At 35.1% G+C, this 15,804-nt stretch overlaps 1 protein-coding gene across 1 annotated transcript in view; it reads right to left on the bottom strand.

Moving 5' to 3' along the window:
• Nucleotides 1–15,804, bottom strand: part of LOC140658467 (connector enhancer of kinase suppressor of ras 2-like) — a 215,153-nt gene that overhangs the window by 64,187 nt on the left and 135,162 nt on the right. The window contains exon 10 of the mRNA XM_072876931.1: nt 6,612–6,758. Coding sequence (XP_072733032.1) covers nt 6,612–6,758 — 147 coding nt within the window. The remainder of the gene's footprint in view (nt 1–6,611; nt 6,759–15,804) is intronic.

Below are 15,804 nucleotides of genomic sequence, written 5' to 3'. Positions count from 1 at the left end.
AGAGATAATATGACTGTTCAATTTGCCCTCGAGGAGGGCGATAGCCATGCTATTCCTGATAGATTTAAAAAAAAAAAAATCTATCCTTACAGCCATGGAATCTTTTTTGCTTCAATTTAATTCAATTCTTGTCCTACCCATCCCAGAAAGTGAGAACTTTCCTTTTCATTCTTCAGCTTTTTATTTATTTTTACATTCTGAATACTATCCATTTCCCCTTATTTTAGCTAGAAAACAAGAAAAAACCCTAATTCTTCCCTTGTTTTCTAGAACACTAATGAATAGATGTGCTCTGTACTTTCTCCAACTGATTAGACTAGGTGTACCCAGTGTATACCAGGTATACTCAGTACCCAGCTGAGATTGTACTAATACTGAATAAAGCACAACGATTATTTCACTTATCTTGTGTTTTGTATTCCTATTTATGTCTCTCAGTCAGGTATTTGAGTTCCTTCCAACAGGACACTCAGCTTTTTCTTTACTGTAATTTCCACATTATTTGGAATTATTGCCGTATTATTCAATTGCTACATTCTTTAAAAGTGCAGTTGATTATTTCCAGGTAGAATACTTTACACTTACCCCTCTTTCATTTCATTACATTTTTAGAGCTTTTTTCTAGTGTTCCAAACTAGAATTTCCAGATTTTTTATTACTAACCAAGACTCCATTGCATTTGCAGGCCCTCCTGGTTTAGCACTGTAGCCAAATTTAGTAAGCAGATCCTTCAGGCTGTCAGGAAAACATGGAACAAAACCACACGTATGACCCATCTGTTGAATACTAAATGATACATCCTTTGTTTGATAGTGAACCATTAACAGCTATTTGTTAGGCAAGGTTATCCAATAATTTTCCACCCATTCAATCTCAATTTCACCTAGTCCTTAATTCTCTATGCCATACTTACGAGAATGTCATGAGAAAAGGTATTAATATCAGAGTAAGATATACAGCTTCTCTCCTATCTATCAGGCCAGTTAACTGCTCACATAAGAGCATTAAATCTTTTTAATGATTTCTTCATAATAACTTCATGTTGGTTTTATTCATCTGTTATCTTCCAAGTGCTCATGAACTGTTTGTGCATATTAAGTGACCGACTTATAATTCCCTGGCTCTTGCATTTCCCCTTTCTGAAGACAAGCATTATACTTCTTGTTTTTCTAATCTTACTGTAATTCATCCATCTCTCAGAATTTCACAATAAATACGTTTGAAAAAATAATGGTCAAAGAGTGCCTCCCCCACACCCCCAGAATACCAGCTCTTCTTCTTGGCTTTTTGATTGGCACACTGTAAGAGCTTATCCACTGAGTTTACAGAAATGCATGCTCTTAAAGTTCACTTTCCCTATATAAGGGTTGTAAGTTTTTAAGAAAATACACTTCTTCATGATTGCTCTCAGATAAGCTGTCTCCTGCCTTATCCCTCTCAGCTTTATTATGTTCTCCACCTCCTCTATGAAAAACACCTGTCTTCAGTGCTTTCCAAGAACTTGCTGGCCATTATGTCTTTGGAACAATGCCTGTTTCTATCCCTTTCTCAAAGGATGCACCCAATCCAAAGAAACCATAGCGGGTTATTCTGCTAGTTGCTCACAAGAAACCTTCTTCACTCATCTGGCCTGGGAGTCTTTCATGAAGAGAAAAGAGCACCTGCTTTCTCCTCCTCTATCATCACTCAGATCATTCCAGCAAATATAATTCTTATATGATCTGGAGCTCAGAGTGAAGGTAGCGAAGATGTATATCTTCATTCTGAGCTCCAGATACTTCTGTGATATCAGACATGGAATTTCAGTGGGTTTATAGCACAGGGGTCTTTTAATATTATTAAAATACTAGTTTAATAAGAGTATTTAATATAATATTTTTGTATCATACCAAATCAAAAAAGGTAATTTCAATGAATAGTAAATATCATCCCAACCAGGACTATCAATTAAGCAGACATAGTCAAGTCTAAGTCTTATATCTCAATTCCAATAAAATTACTTATAGTGATTATGCTGACTCTGTGTGTCTACAAATGAATGTTTGACAAAGTGTGTGCAAATACATGCACAGATGAAAAAAATCCCAAGGAAAACACATTTGTTTATAGAGGACTTCTGAAAAGCCACACTTTAGGTATCTGCTGTTGTTATTAAAAGTTTTTAATGAGAATAGCTAATTATCGGTGAAATGATTAAACAATGCTGAAATACCAGAATAAAAATGAAAGACAAATGGTAAATTCAACACTCATCAGAAATAAACAATTGTTTGCCAAACAGAAAAATCCAAACTGTTTCAGAAACAAAATACATTGCTGTGATTCTGAGTGAGTTTTGCAAATATTGGGGATAATTAAATATTGTATCTATTTTTAAAGTGCTGTTCAAAACAACAAACATGACCCCAGTGCATCCTGCAAAAAACAGCAGGACGATGCAGGAAGCTGGTAAAGCCCGGTGGTACAGCAACAAGAGGCTTGAACATGGACATCCCTTACCTTTTGAGGGGGTATGAAGATTAAGGATGGGGTACTGAGTCTCTGCTTTCTCCCTTGAAGGAATAAACTCAATCCCCAGAATTCCCCTGATGGGTGAATTCACAGAAAACACACAGGCGTCACTCTTCTACATGGATTGCCTGCGGTAAGGGAAAATGGGGCTTTGTAACTGCGTATCACCCTATAAATTCCTGTAGTGTGTAATTTTTGTCAGAATAGATTAATTCATGCCAGTGATACAGATGACTAATTGGACAAGCTGCTATTCAGAAAAATTAAATATTCAACAACACAAATAATACTCACGATAAGAAACAGAACTCTCAATATTGTTGAGTATTTCTCACATACTAGTAAATTGGTACAGCTGTGCTGTGAAACAGCAGGTACGTTCACAGTGTTTTCAAGTCTTGGGGATTTTTACTTTTTTGAAACTTGAAATATATACCTTTTTTGATGTGTAAATAATAATTTTTGTCCTCAGAGCAAGAGAACACAATGAAATACATATGAATACGACGGAAGTCAATAAAAGCATGAGTGGCATTAAGATGAAGAGGAAATGACTGTTCACCATCTCCTCTGACATAAGACATTTAAGTGAACAGAACACAACTTTCTTACTTGCTGCATTTTCTTTGTCTGAGGTGTTACAAGTCTTTCCTTGCCCAAGGTATTTCTCACTGAGATAGTAAAGTAAATGGGCAGCACATCATTTCAGAGTTCATCTGAGCAATTCTGTCAGGGAACAGCACCCAAACTATGAACTAACTTGAGTGGTATTTTCCCTTTTTTGCTCTACAAGCATCTGTTCTCATAATGCTATGGAATTTCTCTTTTGTACAAAGCAACATCTCTCCAAATTCATATGGTTTGCAAAATCTGAAATGAGCTACTTAGCTAGAATTATTCTGAAGATACTTATAAAGTTGCAGAGCATAACATGTATTTTCTAATATGTAAGAATTATTATAAAATTGTCACTGTTGATGTAAGCTTTACTAGTTATATCACCTGACAGATTCTATATCTCAAGCTAAATAATAAAAAGTTTAATGTTCTGGATCAAGTAGTTGTAGCAGGAAGGATTATTCCATTTAGAAAATTTCTGCGAATAAAAAGAAAAAAAATACAATAAATGTTGTATTTTATTTGAATGAAGTTGCCGGTGTGCTCACTTTTATAAGAAGGAGGACTGTTTGCCATTGCAGATGAAAGAACCATTTTATATTGAGTGGGAAGATAATCACAGAGTTTAAAAATTAAAATAGTCTTCTAATATCACGTAATGCCAGCTAGAGACAAAAGGAGAAAATGGTATGACTGACATGTTGTCTCACTGAAAGATAATTGTAGCATAGAACTTCGGCATGTGTTAACATTCTGCTGTTGTTAATTAAGCATCAAGGGAAACTATATACAGCAAAGGAATACTACAACGAGACCAAGAAATAAATTTAAGGATTTATAGATTCTGTATTATTAATAATGAATAAATTAACTGTGATGGAATTTTAAACATAATTATTGTGGGAAAAATTAACAACAACACTTATAAGTGCCTTAAGCAATAATAAAAAACATGACAACTTTGTTTAAAAAAATTCATGCTGCACACCAACCTGAGTTAACAAATATTATTTCTGGCCTCTGAATTTCAAGTTCTTAGCTCCTATTTCCTTTGTTTCTTCCCTAATTATGTACTGCTTTTGTTTTGGGTTTTACCAACACTAAATCAGAATGGAAGAATTGCTCTGCATGTGTTATTTTTCATGGTGCGTTACATATATCCATATATGTATCCATATATGTAATGCACCACGCAAATAACAGATGCAGAGCAATATATATGGATCCATATATGTAACACACCATGAAATATAACACATCCATATATGTTATCCTTTTCTGTGACAGTCGAACATTTGATGAATTGTTTTCAGTTTTGATCTACTTTAACCGAGATCTTTTTCTACAGATTGTTGCTTAACTGGTCATTCCATATCCTACATTCATGCAGCTGGTTACTTTTGTCTTAAGTACAAAACCTTCTGTCTATGCTGAATGTATTCTGTTTATTTCTGAAAGTCTGTCAATAGCCTCTGACAGCCTCTGTTCTGTGAGAGCCAGTTTAATCCATTAGTGGTAGAAAACTCCAGAAAAACAAATAAATAAAACCAGAAGCCTTCCTACCAATCCAACAAATTAAACTGATCTAGAGAGTCTAAAAAATGCCAAAGTCAAACAAAGGCAAGGACATTCTGCAGCCAAGAACAGGGAGAGGGAAGTGAGATCACTGCTTTCCAGCAGCATCAAGCTGTTATGTCAGCTGTCCAGGAAACACAAGCTTTAGTATCATCTTGAAATTTAATCATGCTAGTTCCAAGTCATTAATGACAGTAATAAATAATACTAGATCCAGGAGAGAACTGTAGGAAACAGGCAAAACAAAAAATTGCACCCTGAAGTGTATCCAGGTCCTAATCCTTGAGCTTACCTCTGCGGCATGAAGACTAAAGAAGACCTAAAGATGCTAAAGACGACCTAAAGTTGGTTTTCAATATCTTATTATAAAATCTACTGTTAAGAAGTAACACTGGCAATGCTCTTTATTTTCCAAAGTGATTTCTATTTTTATTTCAATCCCTCACTGCACTATTCTCTGATACAGAAGAAACATATCCTAGAGAGAATGACGCTTAAAGCACCCTTTGATCCTCGGGGGCTCTTGTGTTCTGGGTCATCAGAAGAGGACACGTCATAAAAATAGAAACTGTGGGTAATTCCACAAAAATAGCTTTGTGCACTTTTGCTTACCTGGCTACCATGACAAAGGTTGGCATGTTTTGTGGAAAATACTGTGCCATGTATACAGTACATACTGTTTTCACACTGACAAAACTTCCAGAACTAATGCTGCTTGTGAATTTTGATTCTTTAATGTACTAATATAAAGAGAGGATCTCTGTGGAAGCCCTGTTGCAGAAGCAATTTCCATTTTGCTGCCCCTGGAGGCTTCAGATGAAGTTCACAAGTAGATACACAATCATCTTGCTAGAGTGAAGAATGTTATTCCTGCACACTTCTGACAGAAAAATCTGAAGAGTTCTGAATCTCCTCTGGGTGTCACAATGCCCCTTTCCTCTCCTCCAGGGGCAGCCACAGAGAAAGGAAAGATGGCACTAAACCCAAGTGTCAGCACTCCTGAGCTCCAAGGATTACACAAATGCCTTAAGTGAAGCAGCTGGGTAGGATTTAGGCACTTGAGGAATGAAAGATTCAGGAAGTGCCAGGCAGGAAGGAAATTTGCCTGGATAGGCTTGAAAGGTTTGCTTTGTTTTGTTAATTTAAAAATTACTCAGAAACACATTCATGTATCCTGTGATCCAAACAAAATAACTCTGTGAAGCTTCCACATTATGAAAGTGCATAAACTTATTACAGGATGTTATATAGTATTAAAGATAAACATGTATAGCTACTAACTTACTCAAAAAAACTTTCCTTTAATAATAATATTTTGAGTTCAGTCTTTTTATGGTCAGTCAGTTTCTACTACATATGTTGATGCTGTAGGAAGAACCAGCTGTGACATTCACAATTGATTTTTTTTCATATCAACAGGTTTTCAAGGAATAAGTATGCAGAAAATATCAGAGGTTCTGTTGGCATTGCTACCAAAAACTCAAACTTGATGACAGATGTGGAACAGAAGCAGACTTTTCCTGAAATTTAAAAGGTCTGACACACGTGATTACAAGCAAGTCGTTTTGACAGACTGTGAAATAATGGAAACAGGGAGGCAATGTTGCCTCTACCAGTCAAAGCAAGCTACTGAACCTTAGGCTGTCTTGTTCTTCAGTAACACTATTTGTAAATGTTCTTTCCTTCTATGAATTCCTGTGGCTCCCAACTTCACAAATAACGGCAGAAAACAATCTTATTGACACATACAGTATTGCCACACAAACTTATCTCAGCACCCTATTTCAACGGGATTTGGGACTTTTTAGAGGCTCCTGTTCCTTTCACTGGAAGGAAAAATTCTAGCGTTTTCTCTTGAATAGAGCAAAGGATTTACCATGGCACCAGCGTTGCAACAGCCTTCTTACCTGAAGTGCAAGAGGCTTCCACCTCACATTCTTCAGAAGGGCAGGAGCAGAAACCAGGGTGTTCTGAGGACGTTTTTTCAAGGTTAAAATCACTCCATTTGGGTCTTCCCGCAATGCATTTACTAGGTTCTTTAACTGCCAGCCAACCTAAGGAAAAATTCCATAATTGAATTTTGAAAGCTTTCCGTTTAACTTTAAATGTGAAGGAAGTCTTCTATTAACTGAAAAGTTCTATTACAGCCTACTCTTCGCAAACATAAGCAGTTTTTATAAACTGTGTCTGATTACTTCTGTTGGACTGAAACGATGCTGCTGAAGCTGGAGGATTTTTTTTAGCTGTGTTTCTCAACAAAATAAGGCATAAGTGAAGACTGTCTCCCTTTTAATAATTTGTGAGATCACTGTACATTTTAAATCAAATGATGAGGACTAGCAGTCAGGAAATAATTTTAATCTGGATCCTTAGCTGAAATATTCACTGCTGATGAGGAAGACGGACTATGCTGTAGACATATATGTAACAGCTTTAAGATCGTAACTGAAGATAAATGATCATTTACTTGATTTAGCTATGCAGCCCCTGGATAGGGCTGAGTAATTTGAGTGACTATAAATTGTAAACATAGCCATAAAAAAGAACACCACTGGTACTGAAAGGATTTTATACGTGCCTCTCACAAAAAGCGATTTAGAGACATTTCTTAATCTTCTTGATTATTTAAATATTAATTTACCATGAACTGTTTATACATGAAAATGTATTTTTATGGGACTTTTTTTTTTAAATGAATGTTTACACTATCCTATTGTCCTGAACGGTTGAAGAGGTTTTAAAACTGAATAATAATATAAATAACAGTATATAAAGATGTTTATGATAGAAGTAGTTTCTTATACATTTAAGTGCTGCTGAATTTCTATCCATATTTCCACAGGCACACGAGGAAAAAAAAAAAGGTATCAAAACAGTCAGATACGTAAATTCAGAACTGAAAGTGAAATTCATAAGAATTCACATTTTTCTAAACCTAAACCAATATTTTTTCCAAGTTACACCACTGAAATCAGTGGAATTGTACTAGTTTAAATAAGAGAATAAATTTGGCTCCATTCAGCAGTCCTTTTGCCCTTCCTATATGCAACTGATGTATTAGCTTGATCACTATGCATAAAATAAGAAATTCCTACCACTTGGCACTTCACAGTGAATTGTCATTAAAGTTGGTTTGCCCAATTTCCCAAGTAACACTATTATTGAAGAAGTTTCTTTAATATTACAGTCTCAAAAAAATGTTTCCTATGTAATACCCAAATTAGTGCCAAATTAATAATACCCAAAATGCTTATAGGATTTGCTAACATTCCCTTCTAAAGCTTGCATTTTTTGTCAATATACTTGTGACCTGATCTAGATAACCAGACTTACAAATTTTGAAATTTGTCTCAATTCCACTGGCGTCAGAAAAATGGCATGATTAAAGCAGACTCTTAGTTACTCACACCCAACCTTAGCCCTGGGTCCCAAGGACTAAGCTATTGCCTCCATTTAGTCTCATCTTGTTATTTTCAGGAAGTATACCATGGATTTTGCCAAAGTAACTCAAATTACAAGAACAAGCCTACCTAGAAAGGAATTACTGGAAAGAGTAACCGCTTGCAAGTGACAATTAGGTTACTGGTTCACATTCAGCTCTGGGCAACAGCAAGGCATGCATAAGTATTTATAGGGAGGACTTTGGAGGGTTTTCCTAGCCTTACTTATTTGCATCTTCTCCTATTCACACATGATTTCTAGACTTGCCACTCAAGGAAAGTGCAGGATAGACTCTCCACTTACCCTTTGAAATATTGTATCCTTTTTAAAACATTACTTAAGTGAGTCAGGTTTTAATTTGAATACTAATGGTTACTTTCTACAGACAGGTCTGCTAAACGAAGTATGGATCCAATCCTGCACAGAATAGTTTTTAAAAAGTCAATTTCTTTCACAGAAAAGCTAAGCCCCCAGCACCTCTAAAAGTGCCTGTATTAGACTCTTCCCTCCATTTTCTATTCCAAACATGGCAGATTTTTACAGTAGCAATAAATGACCATAGTAAAGACCTGTCAGAAGTGTTATAACTACCACAAGTCTTAAGCCCTAGTGTCAAGCTGATCTGTACCGAACAGGAATTAGAATGCTGTGTTCGTATAGCAGTTCTCCAGACACCACCTTACCGAGGCCAAATTGCAGCAGCCTTAAAGTGAACATTTAAGAATGAAAAGCTTAGGGAATACAAGAGCAGTAACTGTACAAGTATATGCAAGCATTAAGTGCTGTTATATTTCCTATGCTTTTTCACAGAATCACAGAATCGTATAGGTTGGAAAAGACCTTTAAGATCATCGAGTCCAACCATTAACCTAACACTACCAAGCCCACCACTACACCATGTCCCTAAGCACCTCATCCAAATGCCTTTTAAATACCTCCAGGGATGGCAACTCCACCACTTCCCTGGGCAGCCCCTTCCAATGCTTGACAACCCTTCCAGTGAAGTAAAATTTCCTAATATCCAGTCTAAACCTCCCCTGGCGCAACTTGAGACCTTTTCCTCTCATCCTATCAACTATTTTGACTATGTTTGACCTGACATTTTAATCATAATTGCCCTTCTGACCAAAGTGTGTATTCCCACTGCTATTAAAAAAACAAGGAAAAAAAGAAGAAAAAGATTTAGGTGCTCAGAATCAGAGAAGTCTACATATAACACCATATTATATCAGGTATCGTTTATAACTACTTCCTCTTAGGGGAAGATAATATCTGATTACACATGAAGGTGGAGGGAAAATAATAAAGGCAACGTTGAAGGGATTTCAATTAAAATTGTCTTATAAGGGCTGAAGAGAAGTTAAGATATAAACTGTAAGGTTCTAACCTGTCTCCACAGTGGGCCGAAGCCAGGATCCCAAGTGTGAACATTCGGCTTGGAAAGAAGTGCAATGTGTGTCTTAATTCTAAGAAGGATTTTAATAGCTTTTTAAAGTTCTATCCTATTTTTAATGTTGCTGTTCTATTGAAAACTTTCTAAAAATGCACTGGCCATAGGAAACCAGAAAATGGTAGTAATTATAAACAGGCCACAGCCAAACAAACGCAAACTTGTCAACTTGCATTCCATATGAACTCTTCCAGTTTGTGTTTTGTTTATAAAATGACAGAGGCTATATGTTGGGTTTTTTTTTGGTTTTTTTTTTTGTTTTTTTTTTTTGTTTTTTTTTTTTTTTTTTACACAATTATAGAATTAAAAATGAACTATTTTTGATTTTTATAGATTGATGTTATTTTCAGAATGCTGGAACCTTTAGAGTTCCATGAGCTCCTTTTAGAAAAGAATGATAAATAATTAAGTTAATAATAAATTATTGCAATGAGAACCTTAATGACAAAACCATTAAATACCAAGATCTATTAGAGAACAGTCTGCAGTCATTACTACTAGGCTATGATAAAATGCTCTTAGGAATTTGGACATGTTATTATAAATTGTACTACTAAATATATCTTTGAAAAAATAGAAGCCATTAGAGTGGATTAAAAATCTTAGTTGAAAACCAGTCCTTGAGACAGATTTTGACATTTATTCTTAAAGAATCAGTCTTTAATAGCAATTACTAGCTTCTAGCTATGGTGAGACGTATTCAGCAAAAGGGTATTTTGCTCCTTTAAGATTTTTAGCATATACATTCAGTTAATCAGATTCTACAATATGGGTTAAGATATTTCACTCAGTAATGAAACTTAACATTAAAATTAGACTAATGAAGAAAAAAAAGACTAGTACGATACTTTTTTTATTTTCCAGAATAAATTAAATTAGAGCAATTAGGATACCCATTACATTCAAATCAACAAATTCAGAAGGACATTATTATGTCATCTTTGCACAGCATAGTAAAGCTCTAGTCATGGTGCACTGTTCTCTGCTAAACATATTTGCATATTGAAATACAGTGTACTGGTTTTTATCTCTTTATAAATTGGGCCTACAAAACCTAGAATGTGGAAAGCCACATGCTTGCTGTCGTCTTACTTCATAACTCAAAGGAAAAACAAAATACAGTCAGATGCCAGCAGTGAGAACTGCTACCACAGTGATGCATACACAGTTTGTAAAAAGATTAAAATCACAGAAACTTTGATATTTACTGTCTTAAAATGATTGACTTCTTAATTTTAGCAAAACAAATTATTTTTTTTAATTTAGATGCTAAATATGGAAGAAACCTAGAAGAATGCAAAACAACTCACTGAAAATGGTGAGAGCCAGGCAGAAGTTTAAGATTTTGGTGGTTTACACTTAGGATTGCTCTAATCAATAATTTTTATTGGTTTGTACATCCTCAGTGTGGAAAGAGGGGCTCCAGGGAAAAAAACGTGGACTACTGTCTATGTTAAAGGAGTTGTTAGTTTTCTCATAGAAAGTACAAGCCAGATAATTAGTGGAAACTGCAAAAATATAGTAACGTTAAAAATAATAGTTCCAAAAATATTAATCCCTACGATACTAAATTTCTTACCCATAAAAGTATAATGATTTAAATATCCACAATGCAGTAGTAATTTTGTATACCTAAACCTGATAATTTTGTAGCTGGGACTGCATAACTAATATGTTCAGAAAAACATAACTCACTTCCATTAACCTACAGTAAGTAGACTAGTTTGTTTTCTAGTTCTCCAATATCTTCTTTAGAGTCTCCCTATATTGACTTTGTTCCTTCTCATTTAGAAGATCTAGGTTTGTATGAATGGGATTCGGAATGCATACTGCCAGCAGGGATTTTGGCATTTTTGTAAATCCAAACTCTGTTCATGCTGGACAAGACTTTTCTCCTTTTTTAAAAATAAAGGCTGCCTGGCCAGTGATGACTCACTAATGATCTGTATGAAAAACTAATACGAAAAATTCTTAATGTTACAGACACACACACAAAAAACGACTGAAGAAAACGCAAACGGGTGCATTTGTGGATGACTGCACAGGCATTACGTGCATGATATATTCGTCTATTACAAAGGAACTGAAAAAACAGCTGGACTGTTGAACACAATGGTGCTTATAAAAGGATTCCAGTAGTCAAAACTGCCACAACAGTTATTCACCTCCATGCCAATTACTTCAAAACACACTATACATATTTGTTAGGGTACAAATTTAGAAGACACAGCTCAGATGGTGGAACTAGGAGTGCATAGTGGATAGAATACCTATATTCCTTTTTCTGCTTTTCCTGAAAATTCTGGGGATGAAGCAGAAGTGTGGTTCCTCAGTTCCTTCACTGCCTTGTCAAACTTTAAACATCTATCAGGACTCCGAAGAATGAAAAAGTTCTAAGAAATAAAAAAATACAGAGCGCACCTCACAGAAAGAAGGTAGGTTACACCTTAATTTGTGAGACTTGTGCATATTCTACTCACTATGTCATATGTCAGCTTTAATATTACCTAGGTTGGAGAGAGACAGAGCATTAACTAAACAGGAATTTAAGAACTACCTTGTTTGGCATTTGATCTGGAAATCAATTGTACATAATATTTTCTAATTATTTAGAACATACTATATTGCACACCACCTGAAAACAAGTAGGTCTGCTTTGACTGCAGTAACCCTTACATGAACCAGGACAGATGTTTCCCCTCAAGGTTCTTCAAATACATAAGCAAAGCCATCTGGATAGTTACTCGAACCTCACGAGTATGACCTCTCTTAATATTTGCATAAAAAAAAAAAGAAGGCTTGTGTAAACTCAACTTTTTGTTAAGGAAACAGACTATCAATCTTTCGTATTTTAAGTCTATAATTCACTTTGCCTCATTAGGGAATTAATCAAGGGAATTGGTTTGATTAACATGGAAATCAGAAATTATTATTAGACAAAAATGTGCTGGAAGATCATAAGACTACTTTCTGTCACTGAAATGGGAATGGGAAGCTCGTCATTAACACCTGTAGCTGATTCACTCTTCTTCTTAATATCCTAACTGTTACTAACAATAATTGATGATGGAACTCAAATGTTCTCCCATTATCTTACATAGTTATTTTCATTAACTAATGGAGACATACAGCAAGATTCCAAGAAGATGCAAGATCTGCTACTGGAAGACATGCATTACTAAGCCTTTTGAAAGACAGGATCCTGAGAATAAGTAACATGTGGCAACTTGTTTGGAAACAGAATGACATCTTTTGGGTGAAGAAGTCGTAATTCTCATGACATCTTTTGTCTTTCCTTTTCCTACTTGCATTTCACAACACACAGTGTGCTGAAACACAGATGGTGTGACCTGACACTACATTTACAGATTTACCTCCACCTAAAATGAGCTCTCATTAAGACTCAAATTTACAATTCAACAAACATACACCTAGGATATTAATTCAGTAAATATCTTAACACCAATACATTAGTGCTGAAATTATTTCATTGTGCCAGGGCTCTTGACATGCTTAAATTAAAGTATGTAGTTTGACAATGAACAGTGTGAAAGGGTATTAGGCTGCTGATCATGTATTTAGAATCACAGAATGGTTTGGGTTGGAAGGGACCTTCAATGTCATCTAGTCCACCCCCCCTGCAATGAGCAGGGACATCTTCAACTAGATCAGGTTGCTCAGAGCCCAGTCCAACCTGACCTTGAACGTTTCCAGCAATGGGGCATCTACCACCTCTCTGGGAAACCTGTTCCAGTGTTTCAGCACCCTCATTGTAAAAAATTTCTTCCTTAGATCTAGTCTAAATCTCCCTTCTTTTAGTTTAAAACCATTACCTTTTGTCCTATTGCAACAGGCCCTGCTAAAAAGTCTGTCCCCATCTTTCTTATAAGCCCCCTTTAAGTATTGAAAGCATAGCATCCATAATTCCAAATAACAACCTTATCAAGTATGAAAATGCAACTACATTAGTTAAAAACAGCAGCTATTTAGAGATAACACAACAAACACGTTACACAACAAAGCAAAGGTGTTAGAACTGAAAGAGCCCTTCTAGGCTACTACATCAATTTGTTTACTTTTCTACATAGCTGCAGGCAACTATAACATAATCATTTTCATCAGTTCTTAGAATCATAGAATCATTAAGGTTGGAAAAGACCTCTAGGATCACCTAGTCCAACTGTTCTTCAACCATCATCCTAGGTAGACCTCTTAAATTCTACCACAGATTTACTTACAGACATCTGTATGGATGCTTGCTCTTGCACAACATTGTTTTTTACCTTAAAGAGTTCTTTCTCTTTCTGGTCTTTATAGCTTCTGCCTGTTAAGGAAGAGGAATTCTGTCTCAGGCCTAACTGGCTGGGTTAACCAAATTGAAATCCTTAAAAAAATTATCTTCATATGAGACAGATGATACATTTTCTTTTTTACCCATTACTTTTTTTTTAATGTTCATATGTAACTTTGCACATTTGATGACTGTAAATGACCCAAACATCACACGGTATTTCAGATAAGATTTTACCAATGTCAAGACAATGGCATTAAAACTCTGTTTCTCCTGGAAACATGTTCCTGATTAATTCCAAGTTCATCTTTGCCATTTTCAGTCACATCACCTCTATGGCGCTCAGTTGATTTGGGATTAATTACTACATTCTGACTCCTGGAGTCTTGCCAGTTGCTCCTGAGTAACATCTAGCTTTCAACAGGAATTACTAAAAGCATTATTATTGCTCCCTGTCCTATTAAATGACCTTCAAATTCTAATCCTCAACAAAAAAAAAGTTTTCAGTTTTCTGAAGTCAGTTTTCCCTAGTTTATCAAACACTTTCTATACAGAAGTAGATCATTTTACAGATGGTCAGGCAGCTAGATCAATAGTTGTTTGGATCTGCAATATTTCTGTTATCTGAAAAATTATCAAAGGTAGAACATTAACACAGTTTCATTTTCAAAAATTTATGCTGCATTTCACCTAACATGCCATTTTCCTTCATGTCTTTAGTTATCTTTTCCTCTCTAAATCACCTACAAAATCTTGCAAAGTATGGACTAGTCAGTTTTGCCTTCTGACATTTCCCCAGCATACAATGTTATCCTAAAGCAGACAATTCATTAAAAATCCTTGCTTAGGGACCTGTAATTGAAAGTTTCAGTCTCTTCCGTAAATCGAGATGTAGATGATTTGGCATTAAATTATCCAGCTTTGGTTCCATCCTGAATATGTATATACCTATATATTTATTATGACTGGTTTTCTTCTCTTTGTTCTATGTTCGATACTACCCCTGCTATGGAAAATTGAAAGAAACAAGTGTTTCTTGGCTAATTACTATCTTAGCTTTAATTTTACCCTATTTTCACTGCATGACAGTCCCAATTCTGAGACTAAAGAATCATGTCCCATATATAAAACAACTTAAAAAAAAGACAATATGAAATTTACTGTTTCCACTAAGCAGCAGAAAATATACTATCCACAGAACCTAAGGTGTAATTATCAGGTTTGCAAACCAATAAATGTACAGTGGCATATTCAGCACTTCTGTGTAATTTTATAAGAGAGGAAGTAAAAGTATACAAGGCACTGGCAGAACAAGTGCCTGTTGTTACTGTAGGGAAAAATAAAGAGTTAGTGTGGCAGTAATTTAGAACGTATAACTTATTTTATAAGTTTCTTATGCTGTTTTATTAAAATCTAATAAGCAAGAAGGACAAGCAGAAAAGCAAATAAGGAAATTGGATAATGATTAAATGATCTTAACAGCCAGTGGTGAATCGCCTGATTTAATTAATTTCTTGCCTAAAGTACTATTATTTTTTCTTTGATCTTTATAATTGTATTACAGAGTGTTCCTTGGTTAGACCAGATTCCACGTAGAAGTCTTTTATTTCTAACTCTTTCAATTGTTACATTATATAATTTGTAAGCTGCTTTCCTTTGATACTTTCTGAACATCTTTTTTTTAAACTCTCAACTACATTGAAAAGTTATTTGAAAAGTAAAGTAAAACAAGTGATCTTGTTTTGATAATGTTTTTAATATATTTGTTAATAGAACTGGTTTGAGGAAAAAAAAAGACAGTAGGAATATAGCTACCTCCTAGCTATCTGATATTTCTTACTTAATACAGATAACGCTTTATATAAAATGAGTGTATTAATTGTAGGTAATAAGAATAATTTTTAAAACATACAGCCAA

This window comes from Ciconia boyciana, chromosome 12, assembly GCF_034638445.1.
Source record: "Ciconia boyciana chromosome 12, ASM3463844v1, whole genome shotgun sequence".
Lineage (NCBI taxonomy): Eukaryota > Metazoa > Chordata > Aves > Ciconiiformes > Ciconiidae > Ciconia > Ciconia boyciana.
The sequence above is the reverse complement of the archived record's forward strand: the minus strand, read 5'-3'. Positions and strand labels throughout refer to the sequence as shown.